General features: G+C 54.5%; 1 protein-coding gene across 5 annotated transcripts in view; it reads right to left on the minus strand.

Moving 5' to 3' along the window:
- Positions 1 to 3951: 3951 nt before the first annotated feature.
- Smad6 (SMAD family member 6) overlaps positions 3952 to 12883 on the minus strand; it is a 71405-nt gene continuing 62473 nt past the window's right edge. For 4 of the 5 annotated variants that reach the window (XM_047542034.1, XM_047542037.1, XM_047542036.1 and 1 more), the window contains one exon: positions 3952 to 4936. In XM_047542034.1, the coding sequence (XP_047397990.1) occupies positions 4392 to 4936 (545 nt within the window). In that variant the 3' untranslated portion in view covers positions 3952 to 4391. The remainder of the gene's footprint in view (positions 4937 to 12883) is intronic. The other variant, XM_047542035.1, reaches the window with a different exon arrangement.

Genomic DNA, 12883 nt, shown 5'->3' on the forward strand with positions numbered 1-12883 from the left:
AAGGGGCCCAGGTAGAGACGGGGCAGTGCCAGACTCCCTCTGGGCCTTGTGGACCACCTGAGGACTAGGGCTACATCTTATAGAACAGGAAGTGACCCCAGCTGGGTGGGGAGGGACACCGCCAGCTTCAGGTGAGTCTGTCACGCTGGGTGGAGAATGGACCCCAGGGGGCAGGAGCTGCCAGGGAGGGGCCCTGGTGCCCCAGCCTAGCAATATCACAGGGGTCACTGAGTCTACTTTCCTGCTGAGGAAATGGGTTCACACAGGCCAGGGTATAGCCCGAGTCATCAGCAAGGTAAGGGATCTGGATCTGAGTCCCCACACTTGCTAGGTTCCCAAAGCAAAGCTTTTCTCACCTGCTTCAGGCCCCCAAATAATAGTAGTCGACACTTGCTTAGTGCTCAGTGCCAGCCAGTTCTGAGCAGCTAGGGGCATGAATTCCCAGAACCCTCCCAACCACGCTAGCCTGCAGATGATCTTGCCAGTATTCACTTTGACAGGTAAGGAGACTGAGTACCCTTAAGTAACTCGCCCAAGCCACACAGCTGGTAAGTGGCAGGGAGGATTAGAACTAGGCAACAGAAGCCAGGGACAGCTGCAAGTCCCCTGCCAGGTGTGGGGTTGCAGCAGAGAGGGAGATGGTGTGTGAAATGTGCCAAGAAATCCCCAGAATAAAGTGTGTACATGCTGTGTGACCTCCAGCCACTCCTATTCCCTCTCTGGGCCTGGGATTATTTCACCTGAGCCATGAACATAAAATCTCCAGGCGTCCCTCTCTTTCCCAGTCTGCCTCTCTCATTTCTAGATCAACTGACCCACCCGCTCCCTGCACAGATACACCCAGAGACTAAGGCAGGGAGGAGCTGGAGATGGGGGTGGGGCATGGATTGGTGACAGGAGGACAAAGGAGAGACTAAATCTTCTCCACTAACCTAGTCAATTGCAGGAATCCCCCTGGGGTACCACCCAGCCTGAGCTTGGATTTGGGGACCGCAAGTCCCACCTACTTTGCTTCCCAGGGCCTGCAGGAGCCCTGCTCCTGCCACACTCTCCAGGGACCTGGGGCCTTATTTAGAAAGTGTCTCTGTTGGAGCCTGAGTCACCAGATCCCTGGGTGGTCTGGGGAAACCACAGAGTTACTGCCCAGCACCCCGGTGGGGGAAGGGGACAGCCGCTTCTGCCGCTGCCAATGAACTCAGCAACAGCCAGCTCCTGGGACTCAGCGTCCCCAACTGTAAACTGAGGGACTGGAACTGAACTCTCAGACCCCCAGGAAGAAAGGCAGGCTCCAGGCCTGTCCCTGACACTGGAGGCCAGTCAGGGATCTCAGGGAAGTCCTCTGGCTCAGGACAGGAGCGCTGCCCTGGGCTTCAGTTTCCCTGTTTACCCACTGGGGACGTCACGCCCTGTGCCTCTTGCTCCCTCATGATGGAGGACTGTGAGCATCACTCCCATTCTCAGCATCCTGGGGTGACTGGTGCAGCCTCTAAGCCTGCCATTGGTGGGTGACATGCTCTGGGAGCCAGGATGGGGTCAGGGCTACAGCCTGTTCCTGCCTGCAGCCCTCCTTCTGGGACGCCCCTCCATGTTAAGTGCCTTGAAATTGACTTTTTTTTTTGGTACTGGGGATTGAACCCAGGGGTGCTTAACCACTGAACCACATTCCCAGTCCTTTGTATATTTTATTTTGAGACAGGGTCTCACTAAGTTGCTTAGGGCCTCACTAAGTGGCTGAGGCTGGCTTTGAACTCATGATCCTCCTGCCTCAGCCTCCCAAGCTGCTGGGATCCAGGCATGCGCAACCATGGCTGCCTGGAACTTTAAGAAGAAAGTCCAGCTTTGATCACCTCTCTTGTCCATTTAGAAACCAGTCCACTTTCCCCACAGCCTCCTAAATATCAGCCCCGTTCCTCATGGTGGTGTTTAAGGGTTCCTAGCCTCCCTCCCCAGCCCTGGCCGTGTGACAGCTGATGAACAGTCTCTAATTCTCCCAGTCTATACCTACTTCCAAGGTGGGAACTTTTTTTTCCCCCCATCTGACAGATGATGGCACTGAAGCACATTGAGAAGTTCAGAAGTCACTGCCTCTAAGTGGTGGGGGTAGGATCTGAACGCAGGTGGCCTGACTCCAGAGGGTCTGACAACTCTCCTGCTTCCTGGTCTCTGGTCCCCCTGACTGTGAGCTGAGGAGCCTCCCACCTTGACCCCACACCAAGACAGAGCCTCTGAAGATGCCAGGGAATCGGGCATCTCGAGGACAGGTCTTGGTAGGGAGCGCGCTGTGTTCAGCCCAGAGCACCAGCTGTGCTTGGTACGGGGACAGGATTAGCAGGGGCAGGGACAGCCTCTTGGCAAATAACTTTGGGAAGCAAAGTTAAAGGATGTCTTTATGGGAGGATGTGGTGGCCACGATCCTGCCTCATGCCACTCACACCCCGTGTAGCCTCCCCCATGTTGTATGTAACGGGATGGTTTGTGTGATCGCCACTATGGCAGAAGCCATGGTGTGCGTCTCTGGGATGTCGTTATGGAAGACAGAGGCTTCACTCTTGGTCTCTCCTTTGGATCACTTGCCCTGGGGAAGCTTTGTCCTGGGAGGTTTGACAGAGAGGCCTGTGTGGAGAGGAACTGAGGCCTCTTGCCAACTGCCAAGTGAATGGGCTTGGAGCAGGTCCCCCAGGTTCTGTCAAGTCTTAGATGGCTGCAGCCCTGGCAGGACCCAAAGCTTACTGAACCAGGACCACTTGGCTAAGCTGCTCCTGACTCCTAACCTGCAGGAACTGTGGGAGTTAATAAATGTTAGCCATGTTAACCTGCTGAATTCGGGGATGGTTTATTATGCAGTGAAGAGATAATACAAAGAGTTCTCAGAGCACTTCCTGTTAATGCAAATCTTCAAGATGGCAGACAATGGAATGCTCTCCTTAACTTTTTGGCTAGCAAGGTCATCTTTTAAGGGTATTCTGGAGCCGGGCCTGGTGGCTTACGCCTGTAACCCCAGGGGTTCAGGAAACTGAGGCAGGAGGATGGCAAGTTCAAAGTCAGCCTCAGCAATTTAGTGAGGCCCTAAACAGCTCAATGAGACTCTGTCTCAAAGTGAAAAATAAAAATGGGTTGGGGATGTTGCTCAGTGGTTAAGCACCTCCCCCCGTCGGGGTTCAATCCCTGGCACTAATAATAATAATAATAATCTGGAGAAAACACTGATCTAATGATATGGCTCTGGTCCTACAATCAGACAGAAATTTCAGCCTTCATTTGTTTCATAAGCTAGTCACTCATCCTACCAGAACCCCAATATTCCCCTTTTATGAAGTTGAATGAAATACACCATCTGCTACATATATCATTAACACAGCTGAGCTGCGGTGGGACAGATTCTGAGCTTCTCACTGCTGGTGGTGGTGGTGGTGGTGTAGCCTGTCGAGACCCCCAAGAGGAGCATTGCCCTGGGGCTCCAGGCGGTTATACAAGGTGGTAAATGTGTCTCAGTCTTACTTCCTGAGGCTGTTTCCCCAGAGTGGTGAAAATACTGTCTTCTAGTTCCTGCCCAGCTCTGAGATGGGAGGCATGGACCTGAGCTTCCCCCATGTGACTCAGTTCCTCCAGGGCAAGGCAGAAGCCTCCTCCATCACACTGGGAGAGCCTGTCTAGGCTAGGCAGCACCGTGCCATACTGTCTTTCCCTGACTGGGTCCCTATCCTGTGTCCCTACCACAACCTGAGGGCAGGAAGGAACAGACCCTTCTCTGGTTCTCCTAAGACTAAACGTATCCTTCTTCCCTTTTCAATTTATTCCCTCTACTTTTTAATTCAGTAAATTCTGAAGTCAAGTTTCAAAGTCCCTGATGGGTCAGAAGCCCACTCAGAACCCCTGAGTGTCCCTCTTCGTAAAAACAAGACAGTTTAAAATTTAAAAAAAAAAAAAAAAAAAAAAACTAACTACGGTGTGAATACTTTATTATCATGGAGTGACTGGTAGTAGCTTTTTGTCTGGGCATTAATATTTCAAAAGCCATACACCAAACCCAGGCTTTTCCACCTAGTTCTGTTGTATCATTTTTCTTAAACAAAACAAAAACAAAATAAAGAAGAGGAAGGAGGAAAAGAAAGAAAATATATCTGTATTGAAAGAATTATAAGCCAAAGTGCGTCTTTCTTGTTTTGTCCATATACACACATTGCACCATACATAAATAATTACATTGTAAAAATGACTCCATAATTACAAGTATAATATATATTTCCATATAATATATAAAATTTTATATTAAATCTAGGTAGATGATATTTGGGGGGTTTCGTCCGTGGGGGCCGCGTCTCTGAGCACCGGCCCCTCTCGAGGTGAGCGGACGGCGGCGGCCCGGCCTCCTGCGCGCCCCTGGGCCGCCGCTATCTGTGGTTGTTGAGCAGGATCTCCAGCCAGCAGGGACAGGAGGTGATGAACTGCCGCGAGTAGCAGGGCCCCCAGCCCTTGGCGAAGCTGATGCGCACGCTGTTGGGGTCGTAGGGGCCGTCGGCGGCGTCGGGCTCGGCCGCGTGCTGCAGCAGCCCCGAGCGCTCGAAGTCGAACACCTTGATGGAGTAGCCGGGCGGCACCTTGCGCACCACCAGGGCGCGTCCGCCGGGCGCGTCCAGCGTGGGGGAGTTGACGAAGATGGGGTGCTCGCCGCGGTTGTAGGCCCACACGCCGTCGGGCTCCTTGCTGAGCAGGATGCCGAAGCCGATCTTGCTGCGCGTGCGCCGCACCGACTCGCTGCGCTGCTCCAGGTTGAGCTGGCCCAGGCAGAAGCCGCTGCCCTGAGGTAGGTCGTAGAAGATGCTGACGGCCTGGTCGTACACCGCGTAGAGGCGGCCCACCCGCGTCCGGTGCTCCCAGTACGCCACGCTGCACCAGTGGCTCGGCTTGGTGGCGTCCGGAGACATGCTGGCGTCTGCTGGACAAGCATAGGGTACATGGCAGGGTTACTGGGGGTGTGGAGTGGGCTCTGCTGTCTGGACTGGGGGCGCTGGGCAAGGTTTCTGACGTTCAGCGGGCGTGTGAGCGCCTACTGTGTGCCAGGGCTCAGGACATTTAGCATACGATGAGGGGACATCTCCCTTCTCCCCGACCCTCTGTCACACATGTATACCCCCAGGCAAAGGAGAGAACAGGCTGTGAATGTACAGGGTGCAAGCCAGGGCACCGGCTGTGCGCTAGCTCAACGCCAATCACATCCCCTTCCTGCCCTCAAGCATCTGACACCACCAGACAGACAAACATCTGCACACACCCAAAGCAGCACCCTCCACCTGCCAGGTGTGAGCACCAGGCTTCTCACTCCAGTCCTCCCTCTGTGAGGACACCTTCTGGCCTACAGAAAACGACACCCACAGCCTGTCCAAGGGTCTCACAACTAATGAGGCCTGGCTGGGATTCAAAGCCCTTAATCCAAGCCTCCAAGGGAACAGGGGGAGGGTAAAGTATTAGGGAGAGATCACCTGAAGGAACTCCAGGTAGCAAGGCAGAGATCCTTTCCAGCCTGCAGCTGTGGGATGCCGTGCGGGCCTCGTTATAAATAAGGGTGTCTGGCTGGGTGTAATCCTAGCATGTGGGAGGCAGGAGGATCACCTGAACCCAGGAGTTCCAGAGCAGCCTGGGCAACACAGTGAGACCCCATTTCCAAAGTGCCAAGGCTGCATGACATTCCCAGCCTCCATCTCAGCCTCCCAGTTCCCCCACTGTCTACCTCCACCTGAGTTGATTTTGGCAAGAGATGCAGGTTTTCACCCGAACTACAGCAGAAGCTGAGGGTCCTTAAGTGCTAAAGAAAACTGCTCCTCGCGGGCTCAGGAGCTTCTCCGCTCTGAGGTGTGTGCTGCTTCTCTCTGGGCCTCAGTTTCCCAACTGGATGGCAAAGGGGTGGCCTGGATGCTCCTGAAACTCCAATTCAGGGCAGCTCTGTGGGTGTGCAAACCAGACACAGGCCTGGCCTGGCCTGCAGAGAAGTCCAGGCCCACTGCCGTCACGTGTGGCCAGCCCCTCAGACTCTGAAACCTTCTGACATCTGGTCTTTCTTTTGAGCTTACGGTTCTGAGAGGCAGGCAGGCAGGCGCCCATGACTGCCCAGCTAGGTGACGTGACCTGCCACGCCTGCTTCCTGGCTGGAGGCCTGGTGAGAACAAAGCAGGGCACTTTATGGTTCAGCTTCTCCAAGGGAAACTGATCAAAGTTCAGCCAAACCCAAGGGAGATGACACTTGTGTTTTTGTTTTTGTAGTGCTAGGGAGTGAACTCAGGGCCTCGTGCATGCTAGGCAAGCAATCTGTCACTGAGCCATATCCCCTTCTCTTTTTATTTCATTGAGACAGGGTCTTGCTAAATTGCAGAGGCTGGCCTTAAACTTGTGATCCTCCTGCCTCAGCCTCCAGGATAGCTGAGATAACAGGTAAGACAATACTTCTGATAACTTTACTTGGGAGCCTGGATGAGGCCAGCTCTGTTGCCTTCATCCCTTCACTGCCTCAAATCCCCAGAGGAGCAGGGTGACAGGGCCCCCTGATACCCTCACATACCAGGAGGCACACCTGGCCACCTAGCAGAAAACTGTCTGCCTCAGGGGCTTCCTGTAGGCTACCTGCTGTGCTGGGGCCTTGGGCTTGGTGCAGACCCTCTGAATGTTCCCCCACACATACACCCTGCTGCCCTCTGCTTGGCACTGAGGTGCCAGCCACAGGTCCCCAGGTGTGATGGGGAATTCAAGTCCTCATGCTGGCCCCAAACCTGTATCATTTTGCCTCAGAGTCTCCATCTAGGCCCCTCATGGTTTCAGCTGATGGTGAGGAAGGGAAAGAAAGAGTCCCTCTCCATGCCCTCGACTGACCCACCCCTTAGCTAGTGGGCACAAGGCCAGTTTCAGCAGGTGAGCAGCTGGGAACAGCCAGATCCTGAACTCCAATGTCCAAGCCATTGCCCCTTTCTGGCACGAAGGCCAGGAAAGCAGTAGCGGGGCAGCCTGGCCACGAAACTGAGGCTGCTCAACAACCAACAAGAGTTCTGTTCATGTGCCAGACTCGGCAAGGTGGGATAGCAAAGCAGAGGTGCCTGGAGCATGCTGGGAGGCAGGACAGGCCACTGGCATGGCTGAGCGCCTTCGGTGAGCTGGGGCCTTCTTCACGGCCGCTCCACTTGCAGGGGAGGGAATGGGCCCAGAAGAAAATGCTGGAGCCAGCTAGGCAACAGGCCACGATCTAAGAGAGGTGGGGAGCCCTTCTCCACACGCCAGGTGGCTTTCAGGGCGACTCCACCCTGAAGCCTGTGCACTAAGCAATCCCTCCTCTTTTCTAAGCCTCAGTTTCCTCACCTGTGACCAACAAGTGCTCTCATGGTCCCATCAGGACCCATCCTGGCGGAGTACACACCCCCTCCCCCCACAGGACCGCCCCATTGGCTCATGGAGTGAGGCCTTACCACTTCCTTCCACCATCCCTTCTCAGGTGAGGCTCTGTGAGGGCCACTGGCCTTAAAGCAGCAGCTCCACCCAGGCAAATAAGCAGTTCAGAGTCAGAGAGTGGCCTGGGAGGGTGGGTACTTTGTCTTCTCAGTTTCCAGGAAGCTTTCTAATTCGAGGCCAGGTGACACTTCTATCCCCTCCTCTCATTCCCTTCATCCCAGTCAGGCCAAACACTCCTCTGGGTCCCCCACCTCAACAAGACCCCAGCACCCCCGACAGGAGTGACTGGGCCACCTGAGGGCCCGGGCCCCATCCCCCTAGCCCTTATGTTTGAGCAGACTGGTGGCACCTCTTCAGGCCTGGGCTCCCGGCCAAGTCTCCCAAATTCTGGGAGGCAGACCGTCACCTCTGGGAAGACTGCTCTGACCTCCCTCCTGGGGCATCTAAATGTCAGCCCCTCCCCAGACCTGAACAGGTGACTGTGCTGCTGGTCAGTGACCCCCACACTCTCCAGGTAGGAAGGGTTGGGTCTCCATCCTCTCTGTCTGCCCTGAGGTTGCATCTATCCCAAAGGATAGATGCTCTGGGAACATCCTAAAAGGGAAGGAGGGGTGACATAAAGTACAGTCTGCACACTGTCCCCACCCCACAGCAAGCCTGGGGCAGTGCAAGGTGGTGGGCAAGGACTTGGGTCTCTGACTGGTCTCTTGGCTGCAGAGCTTGAGGGTCGCTGATATCATCTCATCTAGTGGGATCCAACACGTGGGGCCCCCACAAAGCAATCCTTATTTAAATAGGGGGTGGTGGAAATGACAGAGGGTTATCGCTGCTTCATTTCGTCCTGTGTGGACTTATTTTCTACCTCACTTTAATTTTCTTTGTCATGAACCAAGGAAAACTGAATTCTGAGACTGGCCTGTGGGAAACACTAATGGAGTCTAATGACCTTGTGCCCCGGAGGGTATAGAGTGACTTGTCTGATGACACATGGCAGGGGTGGCAGAGCAGGGACCAGAACTTGAGACCCTAAAATTCTACTCTAACCCTTCTCACATGAGCCAAAAGATTTCAGAGACAGACCCGAGGCTGTAACCACCAACCAGATGCGCAGCCCTGGACAAGCAAGCTGACAAGCCCCTGCAGTGCTGCACGTGAGAGGCAGGGACTCCGGTGCCCTTGTCCCCAGCACCTCCCCCGGCAGACCCACCATGTCTTTCACCCACAGTCTGGGCTGCTGCTCAGGACACAAGGGGACAGCCTCCTGCAGAAGGATCCTTTTCTCCTTGTGGCTCTAAGGCGATGGTCCCGCCATCTCCCACAGCCACCAGCCTAATTAGGAACCAGCTCTCTAATTGCAAATAAATACCAGGGAGTCAGACCCGAGTGAACAACATCAAAGATGACCGAGGTCTGACCGAAACTCCCGCTCACTACCCCCTGCTCAAGGCCTGGCCTAGTTCCCAGCCAGACACCGGGTCCCGCTGGGAGAGTTTGATGGGGAGGAGGACAGGCACTGGGTCTAGGGAGTAGAAGTCCTGGCTCCTGGCCCTGATCCAGCAGGTCACCTCCCTTCTCTGGCCTCAGTCTTCCCATCTGAGCAATGAGGTCGTTACTTGAATTCGCAGCCCTAAATGCCTGGGATTTAGTGAATGTTCAAGCAGCTCCAGTCATAACCCCCAACCAGGAGCCAACCCAGATGTCCATCAAAAGGGGGATGGATAAGCAAGGAGGCACCTCCTTCTCCCGGGACACTACTGAGCAATGGAGAGGGAACGAACGAGTGGAACACGCCACATGGAGGATGGCCCCCAGAGCATCCCGCGAGTGAGAGGAGCGCTCGCATCTGCTCTTGGGTGGGCGAAGCAGCTCTGGCAGTAGAGCACGGACAGTGCGGCCCCGGGGCAGAGCCTTGCCTAGCATGTGCAAGGTCCCAGGTTCCATCCCAGCACTGGGAAAAGAAAAATGAATACATAAAAGAAAGAAAGAAAAGAAGAAGAAAAGAAATCAGAACAGTGAGCCCCCGAGGAGCAGGAAGACCTGGAAGGGGCATGAGGGACGCTTCTGAGCGATGGCGGTGTTCGCTGTCTTGACTGCAACAGTGGGAACTCGCTACACACAAAGTCAGGACCTCAACACTCAGCTGTGAATTTCATTGTCCCTGGGTCTGTCCTAGAGTGGCCTCAGCAGGCCTCCCAGCAGCCAAGGGACCGCCAGTTCCCTCCCAGTGGCGCCCACATTCCTGCCACCAGAGGGTGGTGGATGCCTGTGCAGGGCAGGAGGCCCTGTCCCCAACAATAGGCCTTGTCCCCAGCACAGAATCCAGCCCCTCCAACGGCTGGCACACCTTCCCCTTGGCCTCTCTGCCCAGCAAGGGTGCCCAGAGCCCGACGTGTAATTGTGTGCGGGTGCTGGGGCGCCGAGGGGGTCGGCTGCAGTCTGGGGGAGGCAGGAGAGCTGAAATCCCAAGAAAAGCCTTCAGCTTCTTTGAATCAGCAGTTTTCTGTCAAAACAAAGGGCAGGAGTTCCTGAGCGCTCCCCGCGGGCCGCGTGCTCCAGAGGGCGCAGGGCGCTGCCTTGAATTTTCCTGTACTTGGCCAATGACCCTGGACTTGGCCATCCTCTGAATAAACCAGAAATGTGCTCAGGTCAGTGTTGAAAAGCCCTAGATGCGAAGGCATAGAGCACTTGCAGGAGGCCAGGTTGTGTCCTCTTGGTCTCCAGGGGTCTGGCTGGCTGGCCTGTGCCCACCACGCTCCAAGTCTTTGCTGCTGCTCCATACCCATCCAGGCCTCCACAACCTCCCTCCCTCTCCTGGGGCTGGATGAACAGGCCTGGTCAGCCACAAATGAATGAGCCTGATACAAAGGCGGGTGAACAGATCCCCCAGAGAGAGCTGTGAAGACAGACGTGGGCTCTCAGATGACCAGAGACGTTAAGCAACTTACCCAGGGTCAACCAGCAAGTTGGTGGCTGAGCCAGATTAGGAATTCAGGTCTTGCCCTTCCCCTTTCACAGGGCTGAACCAAGGGGCCTCCTGCCCTCCTGGAAAACTCTTTTTTTCTGTCCCATGTCATGCCTGTGGCTTCAAGTTCCTGCCCAACCGGCAGCTTTTCATCTGGGGCTCCCAGGCCTGGGAATAATTACGTGGCCCTGCATCTGGTTAACCTAACACCCCTTTTAAAGCCTTGTTTGCCCATTAGATAAGTAGTTTTTGTTATCAAACCTAGAGGAAAAAAGGAGTTTCCACTGAACCCTCCTTTGTCGTTTTGAGTTGCAGAAATGGCTTCAGGTTTTGCAGCAAGTTGAGAGACACAGCATTAACTAGAAGAAGCTTTCTTTCCTGGTGGAGGGAGGGGACGCCAGTGCTTTACCCACCGGGCTGTGGCAGTAGAGCAGAGGAATGTGCACAGGGCCATGTTAATGGTCAGCAGCTTAAAGTGAGCTTCTCTGCTGAACCCGGGCCAAACGCCGGCCCAGCTGACAGGAGTTTCCTCTCGGTTGCTCCCACCCACCCTCCCCGCCCCCACTGAGCTCCAGCACCTCTGGCTCCTAGAGGAAGCTGGGCTTCCAAGAGGAAGTTCCTAATCGGTCATTACATCACGGGCGGTCTGGCCACCACTGCTGCTGCCTGCACAGGGTCCACCTCAGGGGCTTTTCTTCCCCCCAGTACTGGGTACGGAGCCCAGGGGAGCTCTGCCCGTGACCTCCATCCCTCGCCCTTTTTATTTTGACACAGGTTCTCACTAAATTGCCAGGGCTGGCCCTGAACTTGCAATCCTCCTGACTCGGCCTCTCTAGCTGCTGGGATTAGAGGCGTGCACCACCACACCGGGCTTAGGGGGCCATGGCTGGTTGGCACAATCCAGACGGACCTCAGCTGGATTGCTGGGGGATGTTACTCCCAAGACAAGGAGTGTGAGGCAGTCCTCAGGCTGAGGTGCAAAAGCTGAAGCCCCAAGAGGTAGTGCGGCTGGCCAAGGTCACGGTGGAAATGAGCAGTCCAGCTGGGGCCAGCGGTGCCTCCCGCACAGGGCGGATCAGGAGCACAGGTTCTGCCTGCCTGTGAGTCTCGGCTCTGAAGCCTTGGGCAGGGGACTGCACCACTCTGGGCCTCAGTTTCCTAAACCGAGGCTGCAATCGTTGGCTCCTTCACTGGGGCCCTGGGATTAATTTCAAGTGCATCAAATAATGCCTGATTTCAAATAAGCACGCCATAAGTTAATAGCTATTTTTATCACTTGTGTTCTTACCACCATGCAGGTTTATCTCTCTGTATTATTTACACAAATTTTAATAGATTGGCTCAGCCTGCACAGTTCAGAACGGGATTCCCATTAGGTAATAACACCAGCAAAGATAAGGTGTGCCAATGGAGTTGAATATCAGGGAGAAATAACAATGGAAATATTAATAATGTCATAATCCAGTCAACAGTTACAAACCTTTACCAAAGGCCAGGCTGAGCACGAAGCACTTTATTTATTTATTTATTGGTACCAGGGATTGAACCTAGGGGCACTTAACCACTGAGCCACATTCCCAGCCCCTGTTTATAAATATATATTTTATTTAGCAACAGGGTCTCACTAAGTTGCTTAGGGCCTCGCTAAGTTGCTGAGGCTGGCTTTGAACTCACGATCCTCCTGCCTCAGCCTCCTGAGCCGCTGGGATTACAGGTGGTGTGCACCACCTTGCCCAGCACTGAGTACTTTAAATGCACTTTGTCAACATGCTGCTCATCCTCTTGTCAATCCCATTTTAAGATAAGGGAACTGAAGCCTGAAGGTCAAGTAATGTGCCCAGAGTCATTGGCTAGGAAGTTGCACAACTGGGATGAGTTCCTGTCTATGTATGCTTAGAGACAGGGGACTTTTTGCATTACTCCTCTGGCTGCAAAACTCCAGAGGACATCAGGGTAATGTCACAATAACAATGCTATAATCATCCAGCCATGTCCAACTCCAGACGGTCATGTGGGGGCCACACAGAGATGGGATGCTAAGAGTGTAGTCAGTGGCTACGGGGGTAGTCTCTTGGCTGCGGGTGTAGCAGTGGGACAGCACTTGCCTGGCAGGCTCTAGGCTCTGGGTTTGATCCCCAGCACCTCCAAAATGGGGGACCCTCAGACGTGGCCATCTTAGCCCCCTCCCACCTTCTTGGAGGATCCTGGGGCTTTTCAAATACCCCCAGTCCCCAATCCGCCCTCTGTGGGGCCCCTCGTGCAGCCCTGTGAACATATACATTTTGGGGCTCTCGAGTTTAGTTTCTCCCTCACACTCAAATATTCCACCCCTTCAAAATACAAAAAGGAGCATTTTCTAGACGTGTGGCAGTAAGGACCACTGGTCTAGGGAAAGGCCACGGGCCCTGGTTGTGTCCCTAGAGGGCAGGAGGTGCCTGTGGCTGGGTGCTGTCTGTTCACTCTCCCTTCAGAACCTCACGAGCCCCCAGA

Source organism: Sciurus carolinensis, chromosome 2 (assembly GCF_902686445.1).
Source record: "Sciurus carolinensis chromosome 2, mSciCar1.2, whole genome shotgun sequence".
In the NCBI taxonomy this organism is placed as follows: Eukaryota; Metazoa; Chordata; class Mammalia; order Rodentia; family Sciuridae; genus Sciurus; species Sciurus carolinensis.